Source organism: Pongo abelii, chromosome 5 (genome assembly GCF_028885655.2).
Source record: "Pongo abelii isolate AG06213 chromosome 5, NHGRI_mPonAbe1-v2.0_pri, whole genome shotgun sequence".
Taxonomy (NCBI): Eukaryota; Metazoa; Chordata; class Mammalia; order Primates; family Hominidae; genus Pongo; species Pongo abelii.
The window spans coordinates 13,519,680-13,535,586 of record NC_071990.2 but is presented as its reverse complement, the minus strand read 5'-3'; the positions used below and the strand labels follow the sequence as shown (position 1 = coordinate 13,535,586).

The following is a 15,907-nucleotide window of genomic DNA, read 5'->3' as shown; positions in this document are numbered from 1 at the left end:
AAATATATAATTCAGTGGCTTTTAGTGTATTCACAGAATTATACAACCATCACCACAATCAACTTTAGAGCATTTTTGACAACCTCAAAGAAACTTGTTCTCATTAGCACCCACTCCCAATTCCTCCCTACTCCCAGCCAAAACAACTACTCATCTACCTTCTCTCTACTGATCTGCCTATTCTAGATATTTCGTATAAATGAAGTCATACCATATGTGGTCTTTTTATGACTGGCTTCTTTCACTTAGCATAACATTTTCAAAGGTCATCCATGTAGTAGCATATATGGATACCTCATTCTTTTTATGGCTAAAATATAGTCCATTGTACAAACATACCAAATTTTATTTATTCATCCTTCAGTCAATGGATGTTTGGGTTGTTTCTACTTTTTCCGTGAACAAGTTGCTATGAACATTTGTGTACAAATTTTTGTGTAGATGTATGATTTCATTTCTAGGACTATATACCAAGGAGTAGAATTGTTAGATCATATAGTAACCCTATATTTAAATGCCACATTGTTTTCTAAAATGACTGCACCATTGTACATTCTCATCAGCCATGTATGAGGGTTCCAATTTCTTCACCAACACTTGTGATTTTCCTTTATCTTAAAAATTATAGCCACACTTGTGGCTGTGAAGTGGTATCTCATTGTGGTTTTATGATATTGAACATCATTTCAATATGCTTATTGGCCATGTGTATACATTTGGAGAAATGTCTTTTCAAATATTTTGACCTGGTTTTTAATTGGATTGTCTTTTCATTATTTATAGTTGTAAGAGTTCTTTATATATCCTGGATACAAATCCCTTATCAAATATCAAATATTAGACTTACAAATATTTTCTCCGATTCTATGGGTTGTCTTTTTACTTAATCGATGGTACCCATTGGAATACAGAAGTTTTAAATTTTGATAAAGTCCAATTTATCCATTTTTCTTATGTTACTTGCTCTTTTGGTGTCATATCTAAGAAAGCTTTAACCCAAGGTTACAAAGATTTACTCCTACATTTTCTTTTGATATTTTATACTTTTAGCTCTTACATTTAGGTCTATGATCCATTTTGGGTTATTTTTTGTAATGGTGTGACAGAGGGGTCCAAGCTTATTCTTTTGCATGTGGGTATCCAGCACTATTTCTTGAAAAAGACTGTATTTCATCAAATTGTCTTGCCACTCTTTTCAAAAATCAATTGACCATGAATGTGAGGTTTGTTTTATTGTTCTGTTTTGTTTTGTTTTTTACTGGACTCTCAATTCTACTCCACTGATTCTATATATCTATCCTATGCCAGTGCCACACTGTCTTGATTACTGCAACTTTGTAGTAAGTTTTTTTTTTTTTTTTTTTTTTTGAGACGGAGTTTTGCTCTTGTTGCCCAGGCTGGAGTGCAATGGCGCAATCTCAGCTCACTGCAACCTCCCCCTCCCAAGTTCAAGCGATTCTCCTGCCTCAGCCTCCCAAGTAGCTGGGATTACAGGCATGTGCCACCATGCCTAGCTAATATATAGTAAGTTTTGAAATTGGGAAGTATGAGTTCTCCAACTTAATTTTTCATTTTGTTTTGGCTATTTTGGGTCCCTTGCATTTTCATATGAATTTTAGATTAATCTTTTCAATTAATTGCTGTAAAAAGCCGGTTGTGATTTTGATAGGGACTGAGTTGATTGAGCCCATAGATCAATTTGGGGAGCATTGCCATCTTAATCATATTAAGTTGTCCAATCCAATCCATGAACATTGGATATGTTTCCATTCATTTAGGCCTTCCTTATTTCTTTCAATAATGTTCTGTAGTTTTCAAAGTATAAGTTTTGCATAGGAGGCAATTTTTTTTTAAGGCTATCTTCTTAGTTCCTACTACTCAACACACAAATGAAGAACTATGGATCAAGAACACAGGCTGTAGCTGATCAAAAAGACACATGGAAAAGAAGAGGCCCAGAGCCAGTTCACTCACCTGAGAAGGGGCCTACTGAAGTGTCTGTGGCCCCTTTTCTTTTTTCTTTTTTTTTTTAAATCCCAGCAAAGACTCTGAAGAGTGGTTCCTATCCTGGCTGCACACTGGAATCACCTAGGAAGCTTATCAAAATGATGATGTCTGGGCTGCAACTCAGAGCAATGACATCGAAATTTCATGAGGGGGCACCCAGGCATCAGTATTTTTAAAATATGCAGCCAAGGTTGGAAACTGTTGATTAAAGTAATGACAAAATGCTTCAATGAAGTTTTCTATTTTATTCATTTATATTAATTTACTACTTATTTATATTCTAACTTATTCAAAAGGAATTAACTAGATGGACAAGAATTAGAGGTAAAGGCAAAAAAAAGTTGGGGTGAGAAAAAAGACAGAACAAGGGTGAAGAAATAAAACAGACCCAGGAATAAGACTAAAAATGCATACTATGACAATCTACACTTCCCACCCAAACTTGGGAAGCCGGATCAGTGTCATAATATGGCCACAGATACAAATAACCTTGGCAATTAGACCAAAGGGCAATCTGCCAGGTGGCCTCCCAGTGAGAACGGCAGGTGATGAGGTTCTGCAAGGGCGTCTCCCAGGCTTACTTGCGGAGCATTTGGGTAACCTACAACTAAAGGCCATCACTAAGTCTAGCTTAAAAATGTAAGGGAAAGCAAAGCCTAAGGAATCAAAGAAGAGCTTTCAAAATGTGAACAAACAAAAGTCCCACGGCAAATTTCGCGTACAATGACAGAGCTCCCCTACCTTAGTCTACAGTGAATGATTTTGTTCTTCCATAAAAGCAACTGCAGATCAAACAAAAAAACACAAACCCTATGTCTTTTTTAAAAATTAGAGGAGTAAGTCAACTATGTTTAGATGACCATGTCTGTACCTGCCTCCCACATCTCCCTCTCCCATCACGGTATCCCAGTACCTGAATCTGTTCGTAGCTGGGGTGGTCTCCGTGTTAAATTCAGCCACTGGCACGCCCCTGGCAGCCACCTGGGGGGCAAACATGGCTGCTGGGTACACCACAGAGGAAGTGCCCACCTACAAGGCAAGCACATGGAGATGGACAAATGGCCAGACGATGAGGAGAAGGAACATTTTTTCAGAAAACCTTACACACAAACTCAGGCAAGTCTGTGGTTGCAGGTGTGAGAAAAGCCAAACAGGATGGGATAAAACAGGGTGTCCAAGGGACAAGGGAAAGTGAAGAGGTGTCCTTTGATCAATCACTAGAATCGAGAATATGTGACATGAAAAGGAGAGTTATGCAAAGAGTGACATAGAAGTGACTCAATCAACATGTTTTGGGGGTAATTCTGGTTTTGTTTCTGCTTTTTAAAGTTAAGCAAATGATTCATAACTTTTTAAAACATATTTTCTATCTTTTTGTTGAAGGTAGAAAATACGAAGAAAAAAACATACATATCATCCATAATCTTACCCCAAGATAACCACTGTTAACATTTTCATGTATGTCCTCTTAGGTTTTCCCTTATAACTGTTTGCTTATAAACATTCTTTACAGGGATGGGAAGAGCATGACCTGTTTTGTAAACTGGCTTTTTTCATTTAACAATCCATCATCAACAGTAATATTATACTCAACATTGGGAAGCATTCTTTAAATACTGACTGAATGAATATGCACCACAAGAAAGTGCCTCTGCTTTTAAAGACGTGTCAAGAAAAATTTGAAATATGCATACAATCTGTCCAATTAATCCCACTTTTAGGAAATGTGTCCTAAGGAAATCATTTGAAGAGCATGCTAAGATTTCTATCTAAGGATATTCACGATATCACTGATTAAAATATCAAAATTTGAAATAGCCCAAATGTCTTACAGTAGAGAATTAGCTAAATATATCATTCCTTATCCATATAAAACACCATACAGTCAATTGAAAGATGTTATTGATTTAGACGTACTGATATGGAATATGCTAAGTGAACTGCTGCGTGAATAAAGTAGTTTCAAAACAGAACATATGTCATGAACTCAGTTTTGAATTTTAATTAATACGTGTACATCTACATAAGGAAAGGTTTAGACCAGAGGTGGGCAAACTTATTCTGAAAAGGACCACACAGTAAATTTTTCAGGCTTTGCAGGCCATTCAATCTCTGTCACAAGTACTCAACTTTGCCACTTGTAGTTTGAAAGTAGTCACAGACAGTGTGTGGAAGAATGAGTGTGGCTGAGTTCCAATAAAACTTTATTTCCAAAAACAGGTAGCAGGCCCAATTTGGCCCAAAGGCTGCTGTTTGCTCACTCCTGGTCTAGAAGAAAACATACTAAACTGCTAACGGTAACTATTTCTGGATAGCAGAACTATGGGCGATTTCTAATTTCCTCTTTATAATGTGATAATTTTTGCATGTTCTCAATTAAATTTAATCATAAGCACGTATTATTTTAAAAACCAATAGCATGTTCTTTTCTTTGTTTTTGGTGGGGCTGGGGGAGGAGGCTTTGAGATGCCCAAGACATGCATGATTTCCTATTTTAATATAAATTCTTATTCATTGTTTCTCAGTTTTTCTATAGGATACCACAAAGACCTCTCAACATACATTTTAAGGAAAGGAAGAAAGGGAGGGAGGAGAGAAGGCGGGAAGGAAAGAAGCAAGGGAGGGAGGAAGGAAAAGAGGAGAGGGGGAAGAAAAAAATAACAAACTCCAGTCCTGTCCTGGGGTTAGGGAAGGGCGTGACCCACCACTAGACATAAATCACAGTGGGCGAGCTCTCTGTCAACCTCCTCCAGAATGGCAGGATCCAAGTTTTCTCCAAACCACACGACGTGAGGTCGCAGCAAGCCCCCGCAGCCTGCCTCTTCACACCTGGAAGAATGGGATCCTTAAGCCAACCCTGAGCCAAGTCTGCCCAGCTGGATCGGAGGGAGGCCAGGGGCTGCCCCAAACCCAGTACATCCAGATGAGTCACCTCTGATGCCTCTTATTCCCTACACCCTCCCTCCCAGCCTATATAAACTTGCCTTGCTTATGAAGCATCAGGTTTAATGGTCTTTTTTTTTTGAGACGGAGTCTCACTCTGCTGCCCAGGCTGGAGTGCAATGGCATGGTCTCGGCTCACTGCAACCTCTGCCTCCCGGGTTCAAGCAATTCTTCTGCCTCAGCCTCCCGAGTAGCTGGGACTACAGTCGTGTGTGACCACACCCGGCTAATTTTCGTATTCTTAGTAGAGACATGTTTCACCATGTTGGCCAGGCTGGTCTCAAACTGCTGACCTCAGGTGATCTGCCCTCCTTGCCCTCCCAAAGTGCTGGGATTACAGGCATGAGCCACCGCGCCCTGCTGAACTGTCCTTATTTTTTATCTTGTCTGTATGTACTTGATGTGCTGACACGTTGTTTCAGCTAAGCTTTCCCAGTTCATTCATTATGCTCACACTTGTGCTCACAGCCACCCAGACCTGGGAGTCATACTGGACTCAGATTTACCCCCCACCCCAAGCATCCCCTAATTTCATCAACGACCTCCTTTCATGTTCTCTCAGGTTCACGTCTCTCTGGCCCAGTATGTAGCCAGCTTTCCTGTGTCCATTCCTAAAAATCTCTCTTCTTTCACTCCCTCCTACCTCAGGGTCACCTTCTATACACCTCCTAAAATCATCCCCCAAACACCATATTCATCATAGTAATCTCCTGCATCACAGGAAGCCACCAGGTCTACCTATTCCTTCAGAAGAAAACTTTTAATATTCAGCAATTAAAACCCTCATGAGGAAAATTTAAAAGGTTCTGTGGTTAAATAAGCCAGTAAAGCATTAACATACGTATTATAACCACTTTTTAGAAGGCAGCAATGTGGATTAAATGCTCTAAAAAGTCCTGCAGTAAAGCAAACATATTTTAACTTTGTTTAGTCTAACATTTCCGTATTTACTTGAGTGCCTAACATGTTTTTTTCAAGTACTGTCTCAACGTAACATTAAATTAATGTTCTATGAAACACTTTTAGAAGTGCTGTTTTATTTTACCTTAGCCGGGTGCAGTGGTTCACGCCTGTAATCCCAGCATGTTGGGAGGCTGAGGCGGGTGGATCATCTGAGGTCAAGAGCTCGAGACCAGCCTGGCCAACATGGCGAAACCTCATCTCTGCTAAAAACAGAAAATATAGCCGGGCGTGGTGGCGGTCGCCTATAATCCCAGCTACTCGGGAGGCTGAGGCAGGAGAATCACTTCAACCCAGGAGGCGGAGGTTGCAGTGAGCCAAGATCGCACCACTGCACTCCAGCCTGGGTGACAGAGTGAGATTCCATCTCAAAAAAAATAAAATAAAATAAACACAACAAAAAAACCTCTAATCCAATTACAGGTTATAGAAGTGCTGTTTTAATGTCTGGTTTTGAAAAATTGGCATAAAAACCTTCCTTTTTTTTTTTTTTTTTTAATCTATGAACATTCTGTTTGGTCCTGTAACCTCTCCTATTCAGGTCCTTTCATTGCCTCCCTAACCCTGGATTAATAATGCCAGTGATGTTATTTGACCAGTTACAGGTCAGCCCCCCTATGCTTTCTGTACACTGGGTAACCACCTGTCGCACGACAGCTTCAGAAACTTTCCCGACCTCAAATGATCCTACCAGAACACAAAGCAAAAAGGGGTTGGAAAGAAATCATTCTTTTCATCCTAATTTGGTTCATCGTTTGTCCTTTCACTTTTGGATTCAGAGGTCAAGCCTGGTTTTTACATTTGTGCATTTGATTTAAGAGGCGTCTTGCCAAATACATGTTTAGGTTTTGATGTCTGTTTTTTTTTTTTTTGGTAACCTGGAACACCAGTACAAATCAGAGTTTTTTACCCACCGGGGAAGTTTCTCAATTGGGATGCTGGCATCTTGAGTTCCAGGTTCTGGAGCACTGAAGTAAATAATATTAGAAAAGAAAGATTGTTATTGGCATAATAAAAAATAAAGAAACAACATAACTCAGTTTGTATATTTGCCTGGCAGTATGTGGTATAAAACTCCTAATTAATACATGCTCACTTGGAAGGGCATTAGAAGGAAGGATCCCAAGCCATTAATTACCAGTGGTGCTGGGCATAGTGGCTCATGCCTGTAATCCCAGCATTTGGTGAGGCCAAAGTGGGAGGACTGCTTGAGGCCAGAAGTTCAAGACCAGCCTCGGCAATATGGTAAGACTACATTTCTACCAGAAATACAAAAATTAGCTGAGTGTGGTGATGCGTGCCTATAGTCCTAGCTACTTGGGAGGCTGAGGCAGGAGGATTGCTTGAGCCCAGGAGTTGGAGGCTGCAGTAAGGTGTGATTGTGCCACTGTACTCCAGCCTGGGAAACAGAGCAAGACCCTGTCTCAGAAAAAAAAAAAAAATCACCAGTGGTTATACTGCCGGTGAGGGAATTCGTGTGTGGGGAGGGCTGGAGTGGCTGGGTGTGCTAAGGGGGAACTTCATGTTTACCCTTATACATCATCATCATTTGTATCCTCTGCAGTGACATTATATAGTCCTTATACAATTTATACTGTTTTTAAAAGGCTGAGTGGAATTTTTCTCAATATTGTGTCTACCCTCAAATTTTTTCCTCATTGTAATAATAGTACATATTCATAATAGAAATGTAGGAAAATTCATAAAGATATAAAGAAGAAATTAAAAATTACCCATAATCCCTCCACTCCTGATATTCCTTATTAACATTTTGTTGTATTTTCTTCTGGTCTTTTAACTATATACAGATACATGAACTCATTGTGTGTACAAATTTAGGACCCTGTGGTTTTCACTTAACACTGTAAGTTGTGAGCAAAATATTTATCACATGGCTATATTTAGTTTGTTTGTTTGTTTGTTTCTTGAGACAGGGTCTCCCTCTGTCACCCAGGCTGTAGTGCAGTGGCATGATCTCAGCTCACTGCAGCCTCGACTTCCCAGGCTCAAACAACCCTCCCACCTCAGCCTCCCTAGTAGCTGGGACTACAGGCATGTGCCACCACACCCAGCTGATTTTTGTGGTTTTTTGTTTTGTTTTGTTTTTTTATAGGACAGGTTTCTTACTGTGTTGCCCAGGCTGGTCTTGAACTCCTGAACTCAAGCAATCTCCCCACCTCATAACCCCAAAGTGCTGGGATTACAGGCATGAGCCACTGTACCCAGCCTTGTATTTAGTCTTATTTCTCATAAATATCCATGGGAATCTTTGATGAATGTTCAATTTCCCCACATTTATGTTCAACCTGAAGGAGAAAACAACACATACTTATTCTGTAGTGTGCTATAATTACCCTTTTCCTGATAAAGCTGGACAAATTGGACTCTTGTAATTCTCAGCCACAACTCCACAAGAGGTACATCGAGTTTTAAATAAGCTACCTGAAAAATACATATGAAGCAAATCCAGAATTTAGTATAATCAAGAGCAACCTTCTCCATGTCTAAAAGGGTATAAGATACTTTATTTTTCACACTTCATTTCATTTTTTGGTCTCACCCAGTTACCCAGGCTGGAGTGTAGTAGTATGATCATAGCTCACTGCAGCTTCCAACTCCTGGGCTCAAGCGATCCTCCCACCTTTGCCTCCTGAGCAGCTGGGACTATAGGTGTGCACCGCCACACTGAGCCATACTTCATTTTAGCAAATGGGCCTACCCTAGCTTTAGCTTTCGTGGGAAACAGAGGCATGCAGTACTCTTAAGCCAGTCAAGAGCATATGCCCTCAAGGACTTTATAATCTGGAGGAAAAATAAATAACTCCATGACTAATGTGCCATCAGATGACCTCGGAGTGGTGTTCAAGTAGGCAGAAGTGGCCAAAAGGGTAGAGGGAACTCAACCTAAATCTAAGGGCATGATTTATTGATATGACTGATAAAGGTTCAATGGCGTGGGATATGTTTACAAAATTTTAACTTTGATTTCAGAAAGCTTGAATCTTTTATACAAAAGCACCTCAATAAATAAGTAATCAACTAATAAGTGAAAAAAGTAATTGTTAATACTAACCACCACTTATTGAGCTGAAGCAATCATGGTGGCCACAGTTTATGAAATGGGTACCAGGCACCTGGTGCCGTGCAGAGCACTTTCAACCCTAGTGGACATGCGCTGCTCCGTCCTGCCCACCAGTCCTTCCTTGGGGAGCACCATCCCTGCTCTCTCGCATGCTGAGCCAATAGGGCTGTGGGTCACATCCCAAATACAAGCTCGGCCACATGCCGCACACGGCCCCCATGTGGTGCCCATCCCTCTGCAGTCGTGTTTGGTCAGAAGGATGGGTGTGTGGACCAAGCAAGCCCACCGAGAGGTTTATTTTCTGAGCAGGTGGCTGAGCTGGAGAGCCTGGAGCCGTCGGGGGCACTCTCCCTTGGCGCGTGGAGGCAGATCAATTGCAGAGGGAGAAGGGAGGCCACCTCAAAGAGTGCGCAAAGCTGAGAGAAGGCGGGGGACAGGAGCCGGGAGGAAAGATGACATAAGCTGCACCCCTAGGCTCCTCAGTTTTGTGAGCCAATAAACCTACTTTGTCAGTTTTAGCATAGACATTTTTTCCCATTTTCACATTTCTGAAATTCAGATGTGTCCTACAATTGCTACTGGCCAGATGAGAGTGTGACATCACCATCATGCTTGCACAGACTTGTTGAAGGAGAACACTGAAAAGTGGGGTGACTTGGTTGTTATTCTCCGTGGCCTGACTGAGCAGATTCAGCCCCTGGATCCTTCTGCCAACAAACCCTTCAAGGGCCACTTCACAAAGGAAAGCAAGTTTTGGCTGTTGTCTACAGCCTTTCCACTGATGCCTTTTGGTAAGAACATGTCAGGCCCAATAGCGAACTTGAGGAAGGTGTGTCAGGAGCTTGGATGAGAATCCCAGCTATAACAGAGGGGCATTCTCTCAGGAAAGGCTGCATCATCCATCTCCCGAGACACAGAGCATGAAACTGCATGGAAAACACAGACATCCATGCTCTGAGTCACTCAGAATCATTTAGAAGAGCTAGATAATGAGAAATATTTGGACCAGTTTATCATACTCATACTTTACGTATGCCTGGAAAGATATAATTTCTAAAGAACGTGTCTAAGTTTTGACAAGCTCTTTCTCTAAGTATAAAATAATTCTAAGGGATAATAAAATAGTATATCATGGTTTAGGCAGATTATATTCTAAATGCCACATTAAAAACATGATGCATCTTTAAAAAAACCCTTCATCAGACTGAAGATGCCATTGATTTTTTTTTTAACCTAAGTTAGAAGAGAGTTCTCATCATTTGAAATTTTAAAAAGTCCTGACTAACACACATATATGATCTTATTTAATCCCGACAACAATTCTGTAAGATAGGCATTGTCATCTCGGTTTTATGCCGATGACATAGCCCACATTCTGACACTGCAGGGAAATCAGCAGAGGCACGTGGAAAGTGGCTCAGACCCAGCAGATGTAGGTACCAAAAAGATGCTCGGTTAATAGGTGGCTGGCTGTTCCTGATGAACAAAAGACAGACACAGTCGAAAGGAGTAGTGCCTCGCTTTCCTTATCAGGGTGATCTAAGTAAAAGCAGGCAGCTTCACCACACACACTCAAAAACAAACACCCCTCCACTGGTGCACTGCCTCTGGAAATGCTACACTTAGAAATGCATTCTTGGCTGGCACAGTGGCTCACGCCTGTAATCCCAAAACTTTGGGAGGCTGAGGAGGGAGGATTGCTTGAGGCCAAGAGTTTGAGACCAGCCTGGACAACATGGTGAGACACTGTCTCCACAAAAATTTAAAAAATTAGCTGGGCATGGTGGCATGTGCCTGTAGTCCCAGCTACTCTGGAGGCTGAGGTGGGAGGATCCCTTGAGGCCAGGAGTTCAAGGCTGCAATGAGCTATGATCGGGCTACTGCACCCCAGCCTGGGCAAGAGTGAAACCCCCATTGCTAAAAAAAAAAAAAATTAAATTAAATTAAATTAAGAGAAATAAATGCTTAAAAAATAAGAAATGCATTCCTTGGATTTGAATGCAGACTCTTTAAATGCAAATGGCCTTGGGGGAAACCCTAGTTTGCCCATTATGACCGTGGACAACTGGATGTATTAGATTCGTGGTGACAGCAAAGAAGGGAGGAGACAGAAGACAAGAGCGAAGGGGTGAGGGGTCACCCAGGACAGAGGAAGGAGCCCAGAGGGACCCAAGACAAACTCCACTGACATCATAGGCTTGGTGGGTTTGGTGCTGTGTCCAGCACTGAGCTGGCAGCTCCCTGAGGCTCCAGGGCAGGGCAGAAGCACAGCCTCAGTAGGGTCCACCGACATCACAGGCTTGGTGGGTTTGGTACAGTGTCCAGCACTGAGCTGGCAGCTCTCCGAGGCTCCAGGGCAGGGCAGAAGCACAGCCTCAGTGGGGAGTGCCCACCAGGATGAAGGGGGAGTGACAGGAGACCCCAAGATGCTGCAGTCTGCCCCTGCTCAAGCCCCAGCTGTCCAATGGACCAGGCCTCTTATTCCTCAGCTCATTGAGGCCATTGTCTCACAGCACCATGCCCCTCCACAGAGGAGGGGGTCACGCAGCTGTGCACCCCAGCGTTCCTCCATTATAAAAAGCACACCAGCCACCTGGGCTCATGGGAAAATGCAGATTCTGATTCGGTGGGTCCTATGGGGCCTGAGATTCTGAATTTTTAACAAGCTCTTGGGGGACGCCGAATGTTGCTGGCTCTTAGACCACCCTGAGCAGCGAGGATGTAGGAACTGCTAAGTGAATAATGTTAGTGGGTCAGGGGCTCCTCCCACAGCCAAAGGCAGCTGCCCAGGTGCCACAGGACACTAACATGTCTCCAAAGGAAATGCCACAGCATCCTATGGGACAGGACGGGTGTCCAGCAGGGAGGGAGGGAAGGCACCAGAGGTGATGCTGAAACGGCAGGACAGGTGTTTTAAAGCTGGTTCCCTGAATGTGAGGCTGGGGGTCTCTCACCATGGATCTCCAGAAGGTTCTTGGTGCCAGCCTTGCGGTGCAGCTCATCGATGTTCTGGGTGATGACCACGACTCGCCGGCCCTGCTTGCCCAGCCGGGTCTCACACTCAGCTATGGCGCGGTGCCCGGCGTTGGGCTCCTTGCTCCCCATGACCTCCCGCCGGTAGTGGTAGAACTCCCACACCCGGGACGGGTTGTGGGCAAAGGCCAGGGGAGTCGCCAGGTCCTGGGGGTGGAAGAGGAGGCAGGAGTGAGGGAGGCAGAGACAGCCAGGATGCTGAACCCTGGGGCACAGGCCCTTCCTCCCTAAGGCAGAGACAGGCAGCGTCAGGAAGGTGCAGGATGGAGATGGCAGCACTAGGTTCAAACAACGTGGCAGATGCCAGGCAGGGTCTGGGTACCAGCCTACGTCCCCATCCTGGGACTGCCCAGGGACCTTGGAGAAATCAGTCAATTTCCTTAGTGACAAAACAGGGATGATGCAACCTGTCCCATTTACCTCCCAAGTAAGTTGTGAAGATGAAGTAAAGGAACATGCAGGAAGGTATTTTTGATCGAATCCCCTTTTTCATGCAGCCCTAAAACATATGAAGTGGATCTCATTTTGACCTACACCCAGGGAAAACATGAAATGCAAAATGCCCATTGAGGTCTAATGACCATGGTTGAGAAACTCAGTTTTATAACTATAGCTATGGCTATACACACACACACAAGTACACATCTACATACACGCACATCTACACACAACTAAACACACACAACCACACACACAACTCAACATACATACACACTACACACATCTATACACACACAACTGCACACACATACACACAACTAGACATACACACAACTACATACATATAACTACACATACTAAAGATACACACACAACTACACACATCTACATCCACACAACTATACACACAACTAAACATACACACAACTACACACACAAACTAAACACACACTACACACTTCTACATATAAACTGCACACACACAGCTAAACACACATACATTACTACACAAACTACACACATCCACATACACAACTGCACACACGCACTACACACAGCTAAACACACACACAACTACACACATACACACAACTACATACACACAACTAAACATATACACACATCTACATACACACAACTATACATACACACAACTACATACACAACTACACCCACAACTAAACATACACACATATCTACATACACAACTACACACATCTACATACACACAACTGCACACACACAACTAAACATACACAATTACACAACATACATACACACAACTAAACATACACATAACTACACTTATCTGTTAATACACACACAACTAAACATATACACACAATTACATCTACATACACACACCCACACACAAAACCACACACACCTACACACACAGAACTACACACATCTACATACATACACAGCTACACACACACATGCAACTACACACACAGCTAAACACACACACAGCTATACATAAAAAGTGTATATTTTATGTATAAACAGAATAGATAAAATACATACACTTTAAATATGGTTCTGGGAGAAACAAACCTCCTTTCTGGTAAAGGAGCTGAGTAGGGGTTGTCTGGGGCTGGGAGCTGGCAGGGAAAGGCACAGGGAACTTTCAGCGATGACTGAAACACTCTGTTTCTTGATAGTGGAGATAGGGGTGTTACGCAGTTGCACGCACCTGTTAAAACTCATTAAACTGTACACACAATGCACATGGGTGCATTGTATTCTAAGGAAATTCTACCTCAATAACATTAATTTTAAAAAGAAATATGGCTTCTTTATCAAGGAGATGCTGCCTACATTGAACACATGTGCATTTCATTCTACCGTAAAGGCCCCTCTGCTTAGTGGCAATGCCAGCCTTTGCCACGTGAGAGGTTGACCCACACCGACCCTGCTCTCCACCTAGAACACATGGCCCGGAGCAGTTTATAGGTGGCACAGGAACATGTCCACAGGTGTCCCTGGAAGGGTGTTGGAGTCAAATACATTCTATTGACTTCTTTGCTTTGTCTGCAAAACTCTGATGAGCCTTTTCGGACGCAACTAAGCGCCCCTCCTCCAAGCTCCTCCCGCACCCTCCGACCTCCCACCCTCTGCTGCTGCTAATCCAGGGAATGCCCAGTGGCCCCTCTTTCTTGCTGGCCCCTAATGTTCTCTGCTCTCCTTTCTCCCTACTTCACCTTTAAGGTAATGACCCCCACCCTTCGCCCAGATGGCAGCAGGCAGGAGGCAAAACACCCAAACATCTGCCAGGCTCAGATGTTCAGAAGAAGGAAGGGGCAGCTTCATGAACTTTGCATTCAACGAGAAATGAGCTACTAACCACGGAAGACATGTATTGCAGTATTTATTTATGACTGCTTTCGTTCAGCCAACGAAAATCCATTAAGCACCTATAATGTGCCAGAGTTCTGGAAACTGGAGACAATGCAACGAATAAAACAAACAGAGGCCGGGTGTGGTGGCTTATGCCTGTAATCCCAGCACTTTGGGAGGCCAAGATGGGTGGATCACCTGAGGTTAGGAGTTTGAGACCAGCCTGGCCAACATGGTGAAACCCTATCTCTACTAAAAAATACAAAAATTAGCTGGGTGTGGCAGTGCACGCCTGTAATCCCAGCTACTCGGGAGGCTGAGGCAGGAGAATCGCTTGAACCTGGGAGGCGGAGGTTGCAGTGAGCCGAGATCACACCATTGTACTCCAGCCTGGGCAACAAGAGCAAAACTCCATCTCAAACAATCAAAGAATTCCTTGTCTTCCAAAGCTAGGGACTTCCTGAGCCAGTGGGATGGGAGAGCACGGACTGCAAAGGGCCATGAAGGAATGTTCTGGAGGGACAGAATTGTTCCATACTGTGATTATGGTGCTGGCTATACAACTATGTCCATTTGTTAAAACTCATTAAATTGTACACTTAAAACTGGTGACTTTTATTTTATGTCTATTAGATCTCAATAAAAATTGAATTTAAAAAATCTGCACCTTCACAGAACTTACATTCTGAAGGGCTTCCTATAAATTTTTGAATATCAAATCCTAACCCTTCAATAATTGACATTAGTTTTAACATGAAAAGTTCACAGAAACTTTATGTGTCATACTTGAGTTCAATAACTTTAGAATAAAGTAATGAATGATGCTAACCAAGGTCTTCTGATTTCACTTTAACACAATTATTAGGAGAAACTGTTATCTGAATAAATGCAATCCATACCTATCTAGAAAGGAAAGTGGCAGCCTTGCTTAAATTTTGATCTTAATCATAGGAACTTTGTGTTTATGCCAAAATCAATGAGACAATAAGAGTCACAGTTCACTTAAAGACATTTCCCCGGGGTTTCAGGGATCGGTATAGGATTTGAGCCAAACTCTGTTATGGTTTCATTCGACAGAGGCTTTTAATGTTCTGGAAACATTACAAACCTGGGCTTGCCATTTTCTCCAATAACCTCCAGCTCCTCTGAAAGTCGGAACACCACTTTCTGCACTAACACCGGCACCTGACATGATGACTATGTGCTTTGCTTTCGCAAAAAGCTTCCGAAAATCTGCCATACCTAAACAGAGTAAAATCTTTATCAATCCAGTATGCCATTTGGACATTTGTATCCCGTATCAATTGTCTGTATCTTGAAACTTGCCTTGTGTGAAGTTATACTTTAAGATAAACAAACATCATTCCTGTACCATGAAAACACCATCCCCATGTGACCTGCTGGGTGAGTGTACAATATTTTAAAGCAGCAGGGGCTTTGGGCACACACAGCTGGCTCTGCACCACAGCTCTGCCTCCCAAACAAATGTGTGATCTTATGCAAATTACATACCTTTCTCCAACCTCACTTTCCTTGGCTCTTTGAGGTGCACAGCAGTGCCTTCCCTAGAGCAGGCATGTTACAAAGATTAAAAAAGCCTAG

At 42.7% G+C, this 15,907-nt stretch overlaps 1 protein-coding gene across 17 annotated transcripts in view; it reads right to left on the bottom strand.

Moving 5' to 3' along the window:
- Nucleotides 1–15,907, bottom strand: part of SIRT5 (sirtuin 5) — a 37,840-nt gene that overhangs the window by 8,111 nt on the left and 13,822 nt on the right. For 7 of the 17 annotated variants that reach the window (XM_024247991.3, XM_024247993.3, XM_024247995.2 and 4 more), the window contains exons 4-9: nt 15,414–15,547; nt 11,947–12,172; nt 8,265–8,352; nt 6,825–6,878; nt 4,713–4,836; nt 2,921–3,036 (exon numbers count right to left, since the gene is read on the bottom strand). In XM_024247991.3, the coding sequence (XP_024103759.1) occupies nt 2,921–3,036; nt 4,713–4,836; nt 6,825–6,878; nt 8,265–8,352; nt 11,947–12,172; nt 15,414–15,547 (742 nt within the window). 17 annotated transcript variants of the gene reach the window in all.